The 14542-nt window shown below is 44.2% G+C and overlaps 1 protein-coding gene across 1 annotated transcript in view; it reads left to right on the top strand.

The window, feature by feature from the left end:
* SFRP1 (secreted frizzled related protein 1) overlaps positions 1-5624 on the top strand; it is a 43049-nt gene extending 37425 nt beyond the window's left edge. The window contains exon 3 of the mRNA XM_019649219.1: positions 5295-5624. Within this exon, the coding sequence (XP_019504764.1) occupies positions 5295-5617 (323 nt within the window). The 3' untranslated portion in view covers positions 5618-5624. The remainder of the gene's footprint in view (positions 1-5294) is intronic.
* Positions 5625-14542: the final 8918 nt, after the last annotated feature.

Here is a 14542-nt window from a genome sequence, read left to right as displayed (position 1 = left end):
ATTCCCACCAACAGTGTATGAGGGTTCCTTTTTCTCCACAGCCTCTCCAACACTTGTTATTATTTGTCTTGTTGATGATAGCCATTCTGACAGGTGTGAGGTGATATCTCATTGTGGTTTTGATTTGCATTTCCCTAATAGCTAGTGAAGTGGAGCATTTTTTCATATATCTGTTGGCCATTTGTATGTCTTCTTGGGAGAAGTTTCTGTTCAGGTCCTCTGCCCATTTTTTATTGGATTGTTTGTCTTTTTGTTGTTGAGTTATATGAGTTCCTTATATTTTGGATATTAACCCCTTATTGGAGGCATTGTTTGCAAATATTTTCTCCCATTCAGTTGGTAGCCTCTTTGTTTTGTTGATGGTTTCTTTTGCTGTGCAGAAGTTTTTTAGTTTGATATAGTCCCATTCATTCATTTTAGCTTTTACTTCCCTTGCCTTTGAGGTCAAATTCATAAAACCCACCTTGAACCCAAGGCCCATAAGTTTAGTACCTATGCTTTCTTCTATGTAGTTTATTGTTTCAGGTTTTAATGTTTAGGTTTGTTTCCCGTTGTTTTTTAGCTCTCTGGAATTCACCCTTGCCTCTTTGGCCTGGCCTCCCAGGGGGTCATTAGTGACCCCCTAATTGCCAAGTGATCTAGTCTCACACTCATTCTTAAACTTTGCAGCATTTGAGACCAAGGAGTATTTTCTCCATTCGAAACACCTTCCTCCTGTACTTTCTGAGACACTGGGCTGCTTGGTTTTCCACCTGTGCCTCTGATGACTTTGTAATATCTTCTTCCTCTTACCCCAGTGCTCTCTCAGGTCCCTCATTCTCTTCTCTTCTCATACTTTACCCTTCACTGCACCTATTTGTAATCAGATGAGTCACAAGCCTGATTACTAACTCAGCCCCATTCCCACCTTTCCCACCAGATCCTTCTTGCATTTCTGCAGCAATTCAATGTTATTGGTTGTATAAATGATTGGCCCTTGCTTAAAGTACATCAAGCTACATCCAAGGTAGGTTATTGGAAGAATGGTGGCACCATTAGTATAAGCAGGTCAGGAGGAAGAGACGGCTTTCAAAAGAGTGTGGGTTTGGGACAAGTATAATGAGTTACCTGTTCTCATCTCAGCCTCAGAAATATGGCCAAACCTCATGAGGAAGCTCCCAAGGAAGTATAATTTGTGAGCAAAAAAGTATGGCTTAGATGACTGAAAGTGGAATGCAACTTTAAGCATCTACCTGAATATAAGGGATTATTTAAGATTGCTGGGCAAGACCCAGACAGCCCAGCCTCTAATGGCAGCCTTAAGTTTGGGTTTGGAAAGTGTCTAGGTCTCTGAATTCTTGCTGGCAGTGACCAGTAAGGTAAGAGATGAGTGTAATATTCTACTCTTGGAGGATAAGTTGTTGCTAAAACAAAACAAACCAAAACACCCAAAAAAAATAAAAAATAAAAAACTCCACAAAACAAAACAAACAACAAAAAAACCCAAACACGTATTTTGTTTGTTTGTTGTTTTGTTTTAGTTTAGGGTCCAGCTGTTCCAGTAGCTGAGATCAAGGGCCCAAGGCCATAGCATTCTCCCCCATGGTGACTTGTGATGAGGGAAGTGAAAAACAGGGTGGGGTTGTTGGAGGTGAGCTTTGCTGGCTCCCCAGCCCTGCCCAGTGTGGTTGCTCTGGATGGTAGTACTGCTAGGCCTTCAGACTGCACTCTGCATTTTACAGATGGAACACCGACCCTCGGGGAGCTCAAAACCAGATTTTGGGGTTACACAGTTAGAACCTAGAACCCAGGACTCCATGCATAGCACCAGCTGCTACCCCAGCTGCTGTCTGGTGCGTCTCCCCACTGCCCACAATAACTGTGTGCACTGCAAACTGAATACAGCCCAGGGTAGAAATCCCTGGGATCCAGGCACTGTTAGTGTGGTGGGGGCTGGGGGTGGGGAGGAAGTGGTGAACAGTCCCAGGCGGCTCCAGGGCCAGCACCCACCCCAGCCCCAGCAGCCTCTGGAGGAGGCATGGTGGGGGGTTGCCCACGTATCTACAGGCACAGCGGGGAAATCAACCTCGGATGGCTAATCGCCTATCCAAACGTTGGTAATCTGCATCCCTAAAATAAACCCTTGAAAGAGGGAAAGATGTTAGTAATTTCTGGCCATATGTGCCTCCTCCTTCCCTACTTTCCCCACCTCAAAAAAAGAAAGTGAGCCAAATGGCAAGAAATAAAGAGTCTAATGCAGAACACATTTCCATCATTTGATTTCCTCTTTCCCCTTGCTGTCCCCCCACTTATGTAAACTAAATTCTTTTACACGGTCATGGCAAAGGACCATTAACTTTTGATTTGAGTTGTGATTAAAAGTAACACAATCAAAAGAGTGAAATAATTTCCACTGAAGCAATATCATTTTAAACCCAGTCATGGTGTAGTAGGAAAGAGTATGGTCTCTGGGGTTAGGTGTGTGTTCGAGTCCTGATTCTATCTCTCATGTTGTCATTACTTAGCCTGAGTCCTTCTCCTGGGTTGTAATAAAAAATCATGGTGATTCTTCATATGGTTGCGGTCGAGCATGAAATCGGGAGCCACACCTACAGCACCTGTACTGGGCTCGTAGAGCCTGACACGTGGTAGATACTAAAAAAATGATGGCTCACGTCTCTGCAGAAAAGATGGGGCCCACGTTGTTATCTGGGGTATGCATTCATTCGCCTCTCCTGGTGATGTAATCAATCACTGGCAACACTTGGTTCCCAGACTTAAACTTTGGGAAATATTAGTTCAGGGCTCATCTAACACGTGGGGCCACTTCTCAGAGGGTCTGTGAAAGGAGTAGAACGGTTCTGACTGCCTCGCCTCCCTGCAGTACTCTTGGCTGCCTTTCTTTGTGGTTCCGCCCAGCCCCATTTGCTCTCTTTGGCAGAGGGCAGGCAGAAATGGAGACTTGACTTTGCCTGGGCCTGGCCAGTGAGTCTCCTCTGCTGGTCCCTCACTCACCCCCACGGATAACGTTTTTCATTCAGTGAGCCTCAGACTGGAACAGCTGAAATCTTTTCTCGAGTGAACCCCAGGTACAAGGTTTGTAAGCCAATCAGGGAAGCTGAACTAGGTGTGGGCCTGTTTGGGCACGTCTGGGGTGAGGGCCTGGAGGGGTGCTTTCTTCTGCTTTCTATTCTGCACTCCCCCCTGCTGGTCCCACTGTGCTCTGTCCACTGTGGGGGTGGGAGTGCTGGGCAGTGGCTGGTTGGGGCTGCGGGGAGAGTGGGAGGCTGTGCTCAGCTCACCCCCATGTGTGCTGGGAGGCTGGGCCAGCCTGGAGGTCAGCACTAATCCTCAGCCAGGGCAGTCTGCTACTCAATGCCCTGAGCCTTCTGCCACCCTTGGGAGCGAGACATTTCTTAAGGGCCACCAGGCCTAGGGTATTATAGAGGGTTAAGCGGGCTGCAAAGTCTGGAGTTCTCTTTGTAAGAAAAAGAAAGCAGTGGGAACACATTTAATTTACTGACTTTGACTCATTCATTAAAGATTTGTTCCTAGGAGTTTTATCCCCCTCCTGCCTGTTCTTGGGTTAAGCAAGGGTGTGTTTTCTAATCAACTAAATATTAAATAATAAAGCTTTTGCAAGTGCAGTTTTTCTCTTGCTAGAATAGTCTCTTTCAACCAGGAGGAACTTTTACCATTTCATAAGTAAAGTCATTTTGAAATGTGGGGGAAACTGGGCAGAGTCTGAACTCCTCCCTCTTATTTATATCTTGGTCCATTTAATCAGTACTCTAAGTTTGGGGTTCATTATAAAGAATTTTGCAACCATAGAACCAGCATGGACAGCACAGTGATTAAAAGTGCACATTTCAGACATGGGTTTCAATTTAGGATTAGTGACTTTGAGCAAGTAAACTTAACCCTCTATGCCTCAGTTTTCTCATATGTTAGACGGGGAAAATAACGATACCATCCTCATGGAGTTGTTAGGTTTAATTGAGGAAATGCATGGAAAATACTCAGCACACTTCCCGTCATGCCATATGCTTTCATAATTGTTAGCTATTGTTCTTAAGTTCAGATTCAAGCCTTTCCTCATGGAGTGTGGGTGGAAGCTTTGAGTTATTAAAAAGAGGAGGCTTAGTAATTTTGAATTCAGAAGAATTCAGAGGATGGACAAATTACCTGTGACTAGCATCTAGAAAAATATTTCCAACTCTTTTAAAACCATCTAGGGTTGGCTGATTTAGAGGGGGTTTGATTGTAACAGCGATGCCATGTGTTAATGCATTTACAAAGTATAGAATGACTCCACGCTGATTTGCCTTCATCATTGGCCCCTGTATAGCCATCACTCAAGTATCTGGTCCACACATTAACATTAAAACAATGTTTACTCAGGGTCTTTAGAGACAAAGAAAGGAGAAGGCAGAGTTGGTGGACATGCTGGCTTTCCTTTTCTGCAGGGGAATGTGCTGAGAACAGAAGCCCATGCACCATATTGGATTTTATGAGAGACCATCACCTGGATTTTTCTATTAGGACTTCACCAGGACTTGCTCTAGTCTATCAAGTCAAAGTAGAGTTTGGTTCTGTGTGAGTCTACTCAGCGGATACAGTATTTGTGGCACAACTAGAGGCTGACAGAATATTAGCAGTACCTGCTGTCAAAACTCCTTAGAAGCACACTTGGGGCAGGGGCTCTGATTTCTTCAATGCTGAATGAAATTGGATGTTGATATTTAATGCACTTGAGCATGACAATTTGAAGTGTCCAGTGACTTTTCCTTGCTGGATGTACACACATAGATTTACAGGACACAACTTTCAAGGAATTTTAGGACCTTTGTATGTTGAAAAACTAAACCAACAATTTTCTCTTAAAAAAATACTCTATATTTTCTCTTAAAAAAATACTCTAGAGTTCTATAGCATCAGGTTATATGGATTATATTGGATTATGTGATCCCTTTCTTCTCTTAATGCATTGTATTATATATTCTGAGTTCCTGAGTTAAAAAAGAAAAGAAAATGATTTGGTTTTGAAAATGTATTTGAGACTCTTCTGGTGCCCTGTGGCAACTTTTGAGATACGGTTAAGTACAAAACTAGGGGGCAGCATCAGTACATAAAGGTAATGGAGATCTTGGTTCTTATTTGTAAAACTGTCCCCTTCTTTTGCTTGCTATTTGCCTTTCATTTCACCCACCTCTCAACGATAAATATAGGTTATAGTTTTAGATGAAAAGCTGTGTTCTAAAATGCTTTCTCTCCCCCCTTCTCTCCTTTTCCCTTCCCTGCCCTCCCATCTCTAGCACTGAGGATGAAAATAAAAGAAGTGAAAAAAGAAAATGGTGACAAAAAGATTGTCCCCAAGAAGAAGAAGCCCCTAAAGTTGGGGCCCATCAAGAAGAAGGAACTGAAGAAGCTTGTCCTGTACCTGAAAAATGGGGCTGACTGCCCCTGCCACCAGCTGGACAACCTCAGCCACCATTTTCTCATCATGGGCCGGAAAGTGAAGAGCCAGTACTTGCTGACGGCCATCCACAAGTGGGACAAGAAAAACAAGGAATTCAAAAACTTCATGAAGAGAATGAAAAATCACGAATGTCCCACTTTCCAGTCGGTCTTTAAGTGAATCTCATGGGGGGGGGGTTGGGGAGGGATCATGGGTTGGGGTGAGGGGTGGGGCTGAGCAGAAAACCCCGGGACTCACGGCTCCTTCTGTGGGTAGAGGACATTGTAATCCAGTTGGCTTTCCTCCTGCAGCAGCCCCACGCTTCCCCTCCCTAGCCACACGCCAGACCCCAGTATAGCCAATATTTAAAGCCACACACCAGGTAAGGAAACCCATTTAATTAGGGAACCTTCTAAGATCTACAATGTGGAACAGCATGTCACTACATAAAGAGAGGTGAAAAACCATTTCAACCAGTGACACAACCACCCATAGACACAGTCACTACAGAAGACAATTTTGCCAGTGCTAAAAGGGGGTTAGGCAAAAAAATCAGAGACAGCAGCAAAAACTAAGTTCTGCCATTTTCTTTGTGTCATTACAAATTGCTAGTGGCTGTATCTGTGCCTTGGAACTAGAAAATTGTAACTGTTGGTAAGACACATTGCTTTCAGTTCCAGAGTAATTTCTCTTTCTGTCTGCTTTAGACAGAAACGGACACACACCATACTTAAAACTTAAGATCAGTTCCAGAAAGTACTAGGTGCCGGGGGAAAGCCCAAGTATCGTATGTAGTAGTGGAAACAGAGAGAGGTCCTGCCTGCTCTGCCTTCCCATGTGATTGTCTTCTGCTATGAATCAGCCAGTCTCAGATGCCATGTGAGTGGCCGTTGACATCAGCCTCCGTGCATGATCTAAGCTCCAGACATGTGGAGGGTGGCACGTGCCCGCCTTTATGTGAGGAAAAGAAAACACTGTGAGGATGAGACCCATGGCATGAGAGAGACGATGATTTTCAGACTGAGAAAGCAATGGTTAGTGGTTTTCAAAAAACATAGTTAAAGAAGGAAAAAAAAGAAAAGAAAAATTTAGATCAGTCCAGCAAAATGCTAGTCAGGGTGAACTGTAATTGGGTGAAGAGCTTAGTATTCTAATGTCATCTGTTTGTTCGTTTCACATTTTTAAAAAGAACAACAAAAAACCCACTGACTTTTCAAAGTTTGTTTTAAAAAAAGTCTGTAGTGAACATTTGAAAGATATACTAAGAGCAGGGTCTCTTGGTGCATTTGAGGCCACTTTCTAGCAGAATAGCGCTGTTATTAGGCATTTTGGGTGGGAGCTCGATTGGCCTGGTAGCATAGCCCTGGGTCCAGAACAGCGCTAACCAGCACTCACAGTGCTTCCTATTCTTTTCTTTCCTGTGAAGAAATGGATGCCTTTCAACTTGATTGCCTGTAGATCAAAGAAATTAAGAACAGCCAGCCTCCCTTGACCTCCTGCATTAAAAAAAAAATAAATAAAATAAATATTTTTATTTCTGCAGAGGAAAAGCCACAGGTATCCCCATCCAAGGAGAGAGTTCCAAAGGCAACACATGTCTGCAGTTTTTCCTGAGTGCCCTAAGGTATTTCTCAAAACCCTTGTGTTTAATAAATGATGTACATAAACCCGTTCACTGAAGCAACTTTATCCCTCTTGTTCAGCGTATAGGAAGTAAGTCTGAACAATCAATGTTCATTTCTCCCCCCCAGCCTGATCCTTAATTTTCGGTAACACCTCTAGGGCTTTAGTGATTGTACCTCTGGGCAAATGGTTATACCCAGTCTGGTTGCTGCGTTGAGGCTGGGCAGTGTTATCCCCATGACACAGACACAGTGGAAGATTCTGTTAACTTCTCAAGACTCTAGTATGAAAATCAGCCTGCCAACTTCGTTACCTACCTGAGGGTTATCCTGATGTAATTAACCTTTCATAATTAGTGATCCCATCATTTTAACTTTTTTTTTTTTTTTTTGGTTCTCTCTGACCTTTAATCATAAAGTGTTGGGGACCTTAAGTGATTTGCCTGTAATTTTGGATGGTTTTTTTTTTTTTAAAATGTGTATATATATTAGTTAATTAGAAATATTCTATGTTCCTATTGTCAACTAAAATTCAGAGCAATTTTCTGACTGCATGGATCTAGGTCTTAGTTTTCGTTGATTAACTCAAAAGTTCAGTGATCGTATGTATCTGATGTATCTGCTTGTTTTGACAGAGCACAACATGTCACAGGGCCCTCTGTACAAGGCAGGGGCCTTGGGAGAGGGGATTATGTGGGGTATTAGTAGTTACTGCAGAAAGATTGTGGAAGAATAGGTGGTCGTGCTGTGCAACTCTGAAGTGGGAATTGTCAGGTAGAAGGTGACGTTTGCAGAAAGAGTTGAAAACAAATTGGAAATGTGAATTGCAGCTGCATGCTTTACCCCAACCACAGAGTCCTAGGACTTTGAGTTTTACTGGGTATTTGAGAGATCCACTGCTTTGTCTGCAACACATCAGCAATTCCAGGGAGGCAATGGGCCCAAAGCTGCATTTTTATCACAAACCTTTGTATTTCTCAACAAAGGCTATAACAAAACCAATGTGCAGACTCATTGGCGTGGTCGTTGGTTTCCAGAAGAGGAGGTCTGTATGTGATTTGGTAATTATCGCTAGTGCAAAGGTCATATTTGTAAAGGTTTAAAAAAACATTCTGGGTAGACTCCTGTGAGGTCATTGGCAGCACTCAGCTCGGTCTTTGAAAAGTATTAGTAGTTATCTTAGAAGAAAGAAAGCAAAATGAGGATTCCAAGAGCATTTTACTTTTAGAATGTCCTGTATAACACTTGGCTCTTGATGCTACTGAATTAGCGCCAAGGTCTCCCCAAGGCAGAATCCAATCAGAGCTCCAATTGCATCTGTAAATATAGAAACACCTTTTCCCAAACCTCGAATCTGTGCTTCTCACCAGACTCCAGGTAACTAGTCGCTCTGTTGTAACTCTCTAGATGCAGCGGGCTCAGGTCTGTTTTAGAAGCACACCTTAGGTGACTCCCATGGGATAACGTACTGGCCATTCTGACCTGTCACCAGCAGATACATGGGACACAGACGAAATCCCCGTTTCCTCTAGTTCCTTCATGTAGCACTCCTTTTAGAGTCTAAATCTTTTACAAAAGCTTTGAATACTGTGAAAAAATGTTTTACATTCCATTTCATTTGTGTTGTTTTTTTAACTGCATTTTACCAGATGTTTTGATGTTATCACTTATGTTAATAGTAATTCCCGTATGTGTTCATTTTATTTTCATGCTTTTCCTGCCATGTATCAATATTCACTTGACTAAAATCACTCAATTAATCAATGATAATGTGAGTTGTGACTTTTTCCCCGCCCCCAGTTATACACCATTCACCTTGTTCCACTGCACACATACCCCCCTTTTGATTTTTTTCAGCGATGTTTTCTGGTTTCTGTTTAATAGCTTTCAGAGGGTTAAGGGGGAATGGGTGGGCTGGAGAAGCACCTGGAGGCACCCCAGACTACCCTCACCCTCACCCCACATTTCCCATCTGCGCCTATGAATAACTTCTAGGACTGTTTTCTCCTGGCTGTGTGTGTTTCAGATCAGAGAGAAGGTTAAATACTTGCTCTATAAGAGCGTGGTTTTCAATTCTGCCTGAGTTTCTTTTCCTGGTTTCAGATGCTCTTTCCCCTCCAGCCAAGTCAATGTTAAAATTACCAACTAAAATTTGTAAACTCTTTGGTATCTGGAGTCTTAGACCCACAAGAGACTTTAAAGGAGACCAGGTCCACCCCTTTAATTTACAGATGGAGAAATTATGATGTGAGATGGCTAGGAGTTCCCAAAGAGTTAGACCTAGGAGCTCCCAGGTCAATGGCATTTCTGGAACTGGAACCCAGGGCTCCTAAGTCCCGGTCACGTGGGAACAATGTCTGACTTACCAGTGAACGTCCCTTTGGACCCAGAGTGTGGCCCTTGCCAAGCCCAGGCTGTTTCATATTAGGCTATGTGCTTCTTGCCTAAGGAATTGTTCAGTGTGACTTTTAATTCTGTAAGCAATTACAATGACAACTTCAGTGATGTCATTCCCTGATTAACAAGGCACTTCCAAACCTCAGACAACTGGCAATTTTGCCTAGAAGTGAGCAAATACTCCCAAGTCACACAAAACCACACCTAAGCACAGACACCATTTTTCAGGCATGGTATGAGGACTTGTAAAAATTCCATTAAAGCCGTGCTCCAGTATGGAAAGATTTTCCCATATTAGTGTACCTGACGGGTAAAGTGATATGCTAGCCCAGCCAAGGAAAATATTGACATTTCCTTTTAGTTCTCCTGTGGTTAATAAGAAGAAAACTTTTAGGCTGAGTGTGGATGTCACTGTCACCCTTAGTGAAGCCTTGTCACCATGACCTACAATTTCCTATTGTTGTTTTGAAGTTTGGTTTTTTAACAAATAGCAAAAGGATGATGAAGTGTGTACCAAGGTATCTTGGCTTCAGCTGTGGGAGTCACCCTGGAGTTTGTGGTGTTTAGGGCTTAGGACTGCTTGAACCTTGTGCCTAAGAGAGGCTGGCAGCACCAAAAACCAGCCTGGACCTCAAGCTCTGTAGCACGTATATTTCTTCAAAGAATTATACAGGTGCTCTCCTACCCAGGGAAGTGATGAAGGGTGACTATGTTATCCAAGTTAGGCTGGTCTAACTTCTAAGGGTATCTCCCTACAATGGGCCCAAGAGTGCCAGCAATGCACTTTTGCTGCTGAGAAAGAAATCTTCCAATAGTAGTCAAAGGAAAGAGGGAGAATCATTCTTAAATCTTAGTATATCTCACCAAGGGGAACTTGCTAATGTGCAGTTCCTGGCTTCCACCTCCTATAAATTTGGTTTCGGAAGGTTTGCCATTGGGGCCCTAGAATCTGAACTTAGAACTAGCATTCTAGGTTTTCCGGATACCAGCAGTCCACTGGCTCTTACTTTGCAAAACATCATAGTAGGACATAAATGGCTTGGAGATGAGAGGCAGGAGGGTATTTTGGTATCTCCCTTCTGCCTACTCACACACTTAACATTGCTGCAACCCTTTCTAAAGTTCTGTGAGCTATTCTTACTAGGTATTAGTCAACAGAGGTCAGTTAGATAAACAAGGGAGGGACTGAGCCTATCTCCTTAATATCTGGGCACATCTAGTCCAGGGAGTGCCCCTCAGACTTTAATATGCATGAGTCACCTGGAGTCCAGGTTAAAATGCAGAGGTGGGGCTGGAGTTCTGCATTGCTGACGGGCCCGCTGGTGAAGGGAGAGGCTGACACTGCTGGTCCACAGAGCACACTGAGTAGCTAGGCTGTCAGGGGCAAGTGAGAGGCTGCCAGGGTGCAGCAGCGTCCATGCTGTCTATTGCAATCATGCCATATACAGCCTATCTCCTAGGGACTCAAAATACTAGCCATGCTTTGGGTTGGCAAGGAAACGAAACTGTGGAAGAGTTGCAGTTAGAAACCCAAAGCTGGGGGCTAACCCTCAACCCACCCATTAGATTTCACTTTGTGCCCCTGGCCTTGAGAGTGGGCTCTTTTTCCTCAGGCTGCATTTATTTTGGAAATTCACAGGTCTCTTGCTTTTTTTCTTCCTCAGTAAAGTTTTAGCAGTCTGGTCTCTGCCTTTTCACAAACAAACTCCCCAGCCCCTAGTCCTGGATCACCAGGGGTCGTTGGAGTGAACCAACTGGTGGTATTTACCTCGGCCGCTCAAGTAATATCAGAATTTGACAACAGAATTGGGACTTTTCATGTTCCATTTGTTCACATCTGGGCAGTTTCAAGCTCAGATTATGGGAGAGGCCAAGCAAAGGGGGTTGGGGAAAAACTGAAGTATCTGGAGGGGAAATCCCACCTCTTTGATAAATTGAGGACAGGCTGCCAAGCAGGGCTGATTTACTGGAGGAACAGGCGTGAGGAATTTCTGTCAGCGAAGGCCAAGGAAGGCTGCCTTTTGTAGGTTTGGAGAAGATGGGTACCAGAACAAGCTCCAAATAGGAGCCGAAAGCTCCTGTGTCTGTATACATCTGTGGACTATTTAGATAAGAAGGGGCTGTACTTAATCATGGAGAGAGTTGTTTGCTTAAATAAAGGGAGGGAAAGTTGCATGTGTATGTTTAAGGAGAGAAAGAGGAGGTGGGCGGAAGGAGAAAGTATCCAGCAATTTTCCAAGGCTGAAACCCCACCACACGGTTTTAATTAGGTAGGATGACCTTCCCATTACCTGAGCACCAGAATTGATGGGCGGTGGCCAAGGTGAAGGATTCAGAATTCTCATGGTTCTGTCCTTGGGGTTTCAGCTAGGCTCTGCTGTGGGCAGCTGTGAACTTGAAGGAAAGGTTCTTATCTCCTCCCTTCCCTGAAGCATCTGCGTCCTGAGCCCTAAAAGTGTGCATGCTCTGGAAGCCTGTTCATTGGCTAGCTAGGTGGGTTCCTGGGCCAGGGCTTCTCTGAGAGTCCATGGATATCAGGACTTGAAGACAAAGCAGTCAAAACCCAGAACTGCATGTTAGATATCCTTAAAAAAAAAAAAAATTAGAAAGGAAAGATGAGACCCTGCTGAAATGCTTTGTGCATGATCCCATCTCTGTTGCACTTTTTGCTAATTCTCAATGGTATCCACTGTCACTGTTTGGACCTGGGAATGTATTAGGGGTGGGAACTGGTTTAAGGGCCTCCGTTTCCATTTTTGCTGCCTAGTTCTCTAGAGAGTTTATGCAGATCTGGGTAATGTTGCCTCTGCCTAGAAGATTAAGCCCATAATCTGAAGGAACAAAGTTATCGCAGGCAAAAACCCAAGTGCCTGTTTCACAATGTGACCCAGAGACATCCAGGGTGGGTTCCACAGAATTAACTGGATTCCTGTGGGGTCAGCACTGCCTCCCAAGGCTGGCAGCTGAGGCCATTAAATTTGGCTGCTGATCTTGGTCGTCACTCAGTGACTTCCAGCAGCAGTATATCTCTCCAGCACGGCAAATCAGGCTCTGACCTAGGCCAGGCCTCAAGGAGGCCCCAAGGCCTGTGCAGAGGAGGCAGCTTGGAAGTGGCTAGAGAAAAAAAAAGCACCAGCCCATAAACTGAAGTTAATGTCAGCATGAAGCCCTCCTAGCTCTGCCCCCAGCTTGCCAGCCACCACATGTAAACTCCCCTTGTCCTCTCATAATTCTCTCCAGCCGCCTCCTCATTTCAGATGCCTCTTCCTGCAGTGCCAGGACTTACAGCTCTTAAGATATGAAGCCTGGAGATGGGTGTTGAAGGCATCCTATGATGGAGACGAGGTAGGGACAGCTTAGATGTACACCAGGACCCAGAATTGCATTTGTTTACACTCAATGGGTTGGAAAGAAAGAGCTCAACTTTAAAACCCTCAGAACTGACTTGACTGCTGTGAATCTTGATGAAGAAAAAGGACAGCTTGTGTGTCCCGGTCAGTTTGGTTCCAAACAAAACGTTTGCATCCTAGAGCCTCCTCATTTCCATCCTACCCCTTGCCCTGAGCTGGAGAGCGTAGCTCTCCACTGGGGGACTGTTCTCTCCGGGTCTGGACATTTCCCAGCAAGCCTCAGACTGAACCTACAATAGGTCCACAGAAAATCTTATTTTCTGACTCACTATTTCCTCTCCGCCTGGTGGATGGAAATGTGTTTCTTCAGGAAAAGTGGTTTCAACTGCAGGAGAAAGAGATCCAGCTTTAAATCAAGTCAAATGAAATTCATGTGTTTCAAAGGCGCACGCGCACACATGTGCCCAGGGAGGGTCGTTGTTCTGCCCCAGGAGGACTCTTTTTTTCCAAAAAACGCAGACTGCTCCGAGTTTGCATTTGTTGCTCTCGTTTTCATAATCACTGTTATGTGTTCGGATGATTGTGAGTGGCGTTGGGCATGTTTGTTCTCATGTAATTGCTTGTTTCCTACTGAAATTTCCATGTCAGACCCTTTCATTGTTCTCATTATCGCTTGCCTCATATTCTGCCTGCCAGAGAAGGCCCATCACAGTGCCTTTGGTATGGTTGGTATCGATTATGGGGCCCCGTGCGGGTTCCCCTTGCAGGCAGGCCTCAGGCAGCTGTGCCCTCTGGAGGCTGGGCTGTCAGGAGCCCGTCATAGGAATTCAGGGATGTGAGCTCCAGCTCTGTCCAGACCAGCTGGGGTTCCTGGTTGCTGGGCCAAATATTGGGACAAGGGAGACTTGACAAGGGCCTGGCCTGTCTCCTGACTTTGGATTAAGCTAGATTCGGAGTACATTTTGCACCCCCACCCCGAGTATTTCAGAGGAAATGTGACCCTTGTGTTTCTGATTCATGTGCACTTAACTCACTAAAATGTTGATTTATAAAGGACGAGTGATGTCCAAACAAACCTCTAGGGCCTCTATTCTAAGCCAGCCTTTTGTTTTTTTCTTATGATTTTTTTGTGAGTAGGGTAGGTGGGAAGAAGAAATCAAAGTTTTTGCCTTTGAACTGGGAGTTGCATTCCATCAGGAATGAAACTTGGACAGAGAGGACAGGAGCATAGGCCTTTGGAATGGATTGGGTTCTATATTGGACAAGTCATGTGCTTCTAGACCTAATCAGAACCACCTGGACTTCCTCATGGCCCAGTCACTTTCCAGGCAGCACAAAGCATTTGAACTTGACCTGTGCTGAAAACGAGCCAGAGCACATAAAAAGAAAGACCATCATCTGTTTACAGGAATAAACGTGTCTCTATGGAGAGCGCTCGGAATTCTGGGATAAACACCCCATATTGCATCTTTTTCACCTGTAATTTCAGTGATCCCCTCCCATGAACACTAAGTTACTCTTTCAAAAACTCAACCCTTCCAGGAACTTGGAGTGCATTTTCTTATGGGGTGCACATAAAACCTGTTTGGAAAGGGGCAAGAGGATGATGACATACTATAAATTCAGCCACAAGTGCCTTCTTGGGCTACCAAACTTTTTTTAAGAAACCCTGGGCTTTTGCCCATTTCTCATTTATTTTAGAAAAGGAATTTAAAAACACGTATCTCTGAACTGGT

Source organism: Hipposideros armiger, unplaced genomic scaffold (genome assembly GCF_001890085.2).
Source record: "Hipposideros armiger isolate ML-2016 unplaced genomic scaffold, ASM189008v1 scaffold_131, whole genome shotgun sequence".
In the NCBI taxonomy this organism is placed as follows: domain Eukaryota; kingdom Metazoa; phylum Chordata; class Mammalia; order Chiroptera; family Hipposideridae; genus Hipposideros; species Hipposideros armiger.
This window is presented reverse-complemented; position numbering and strand designations above follow the sequence as displayed.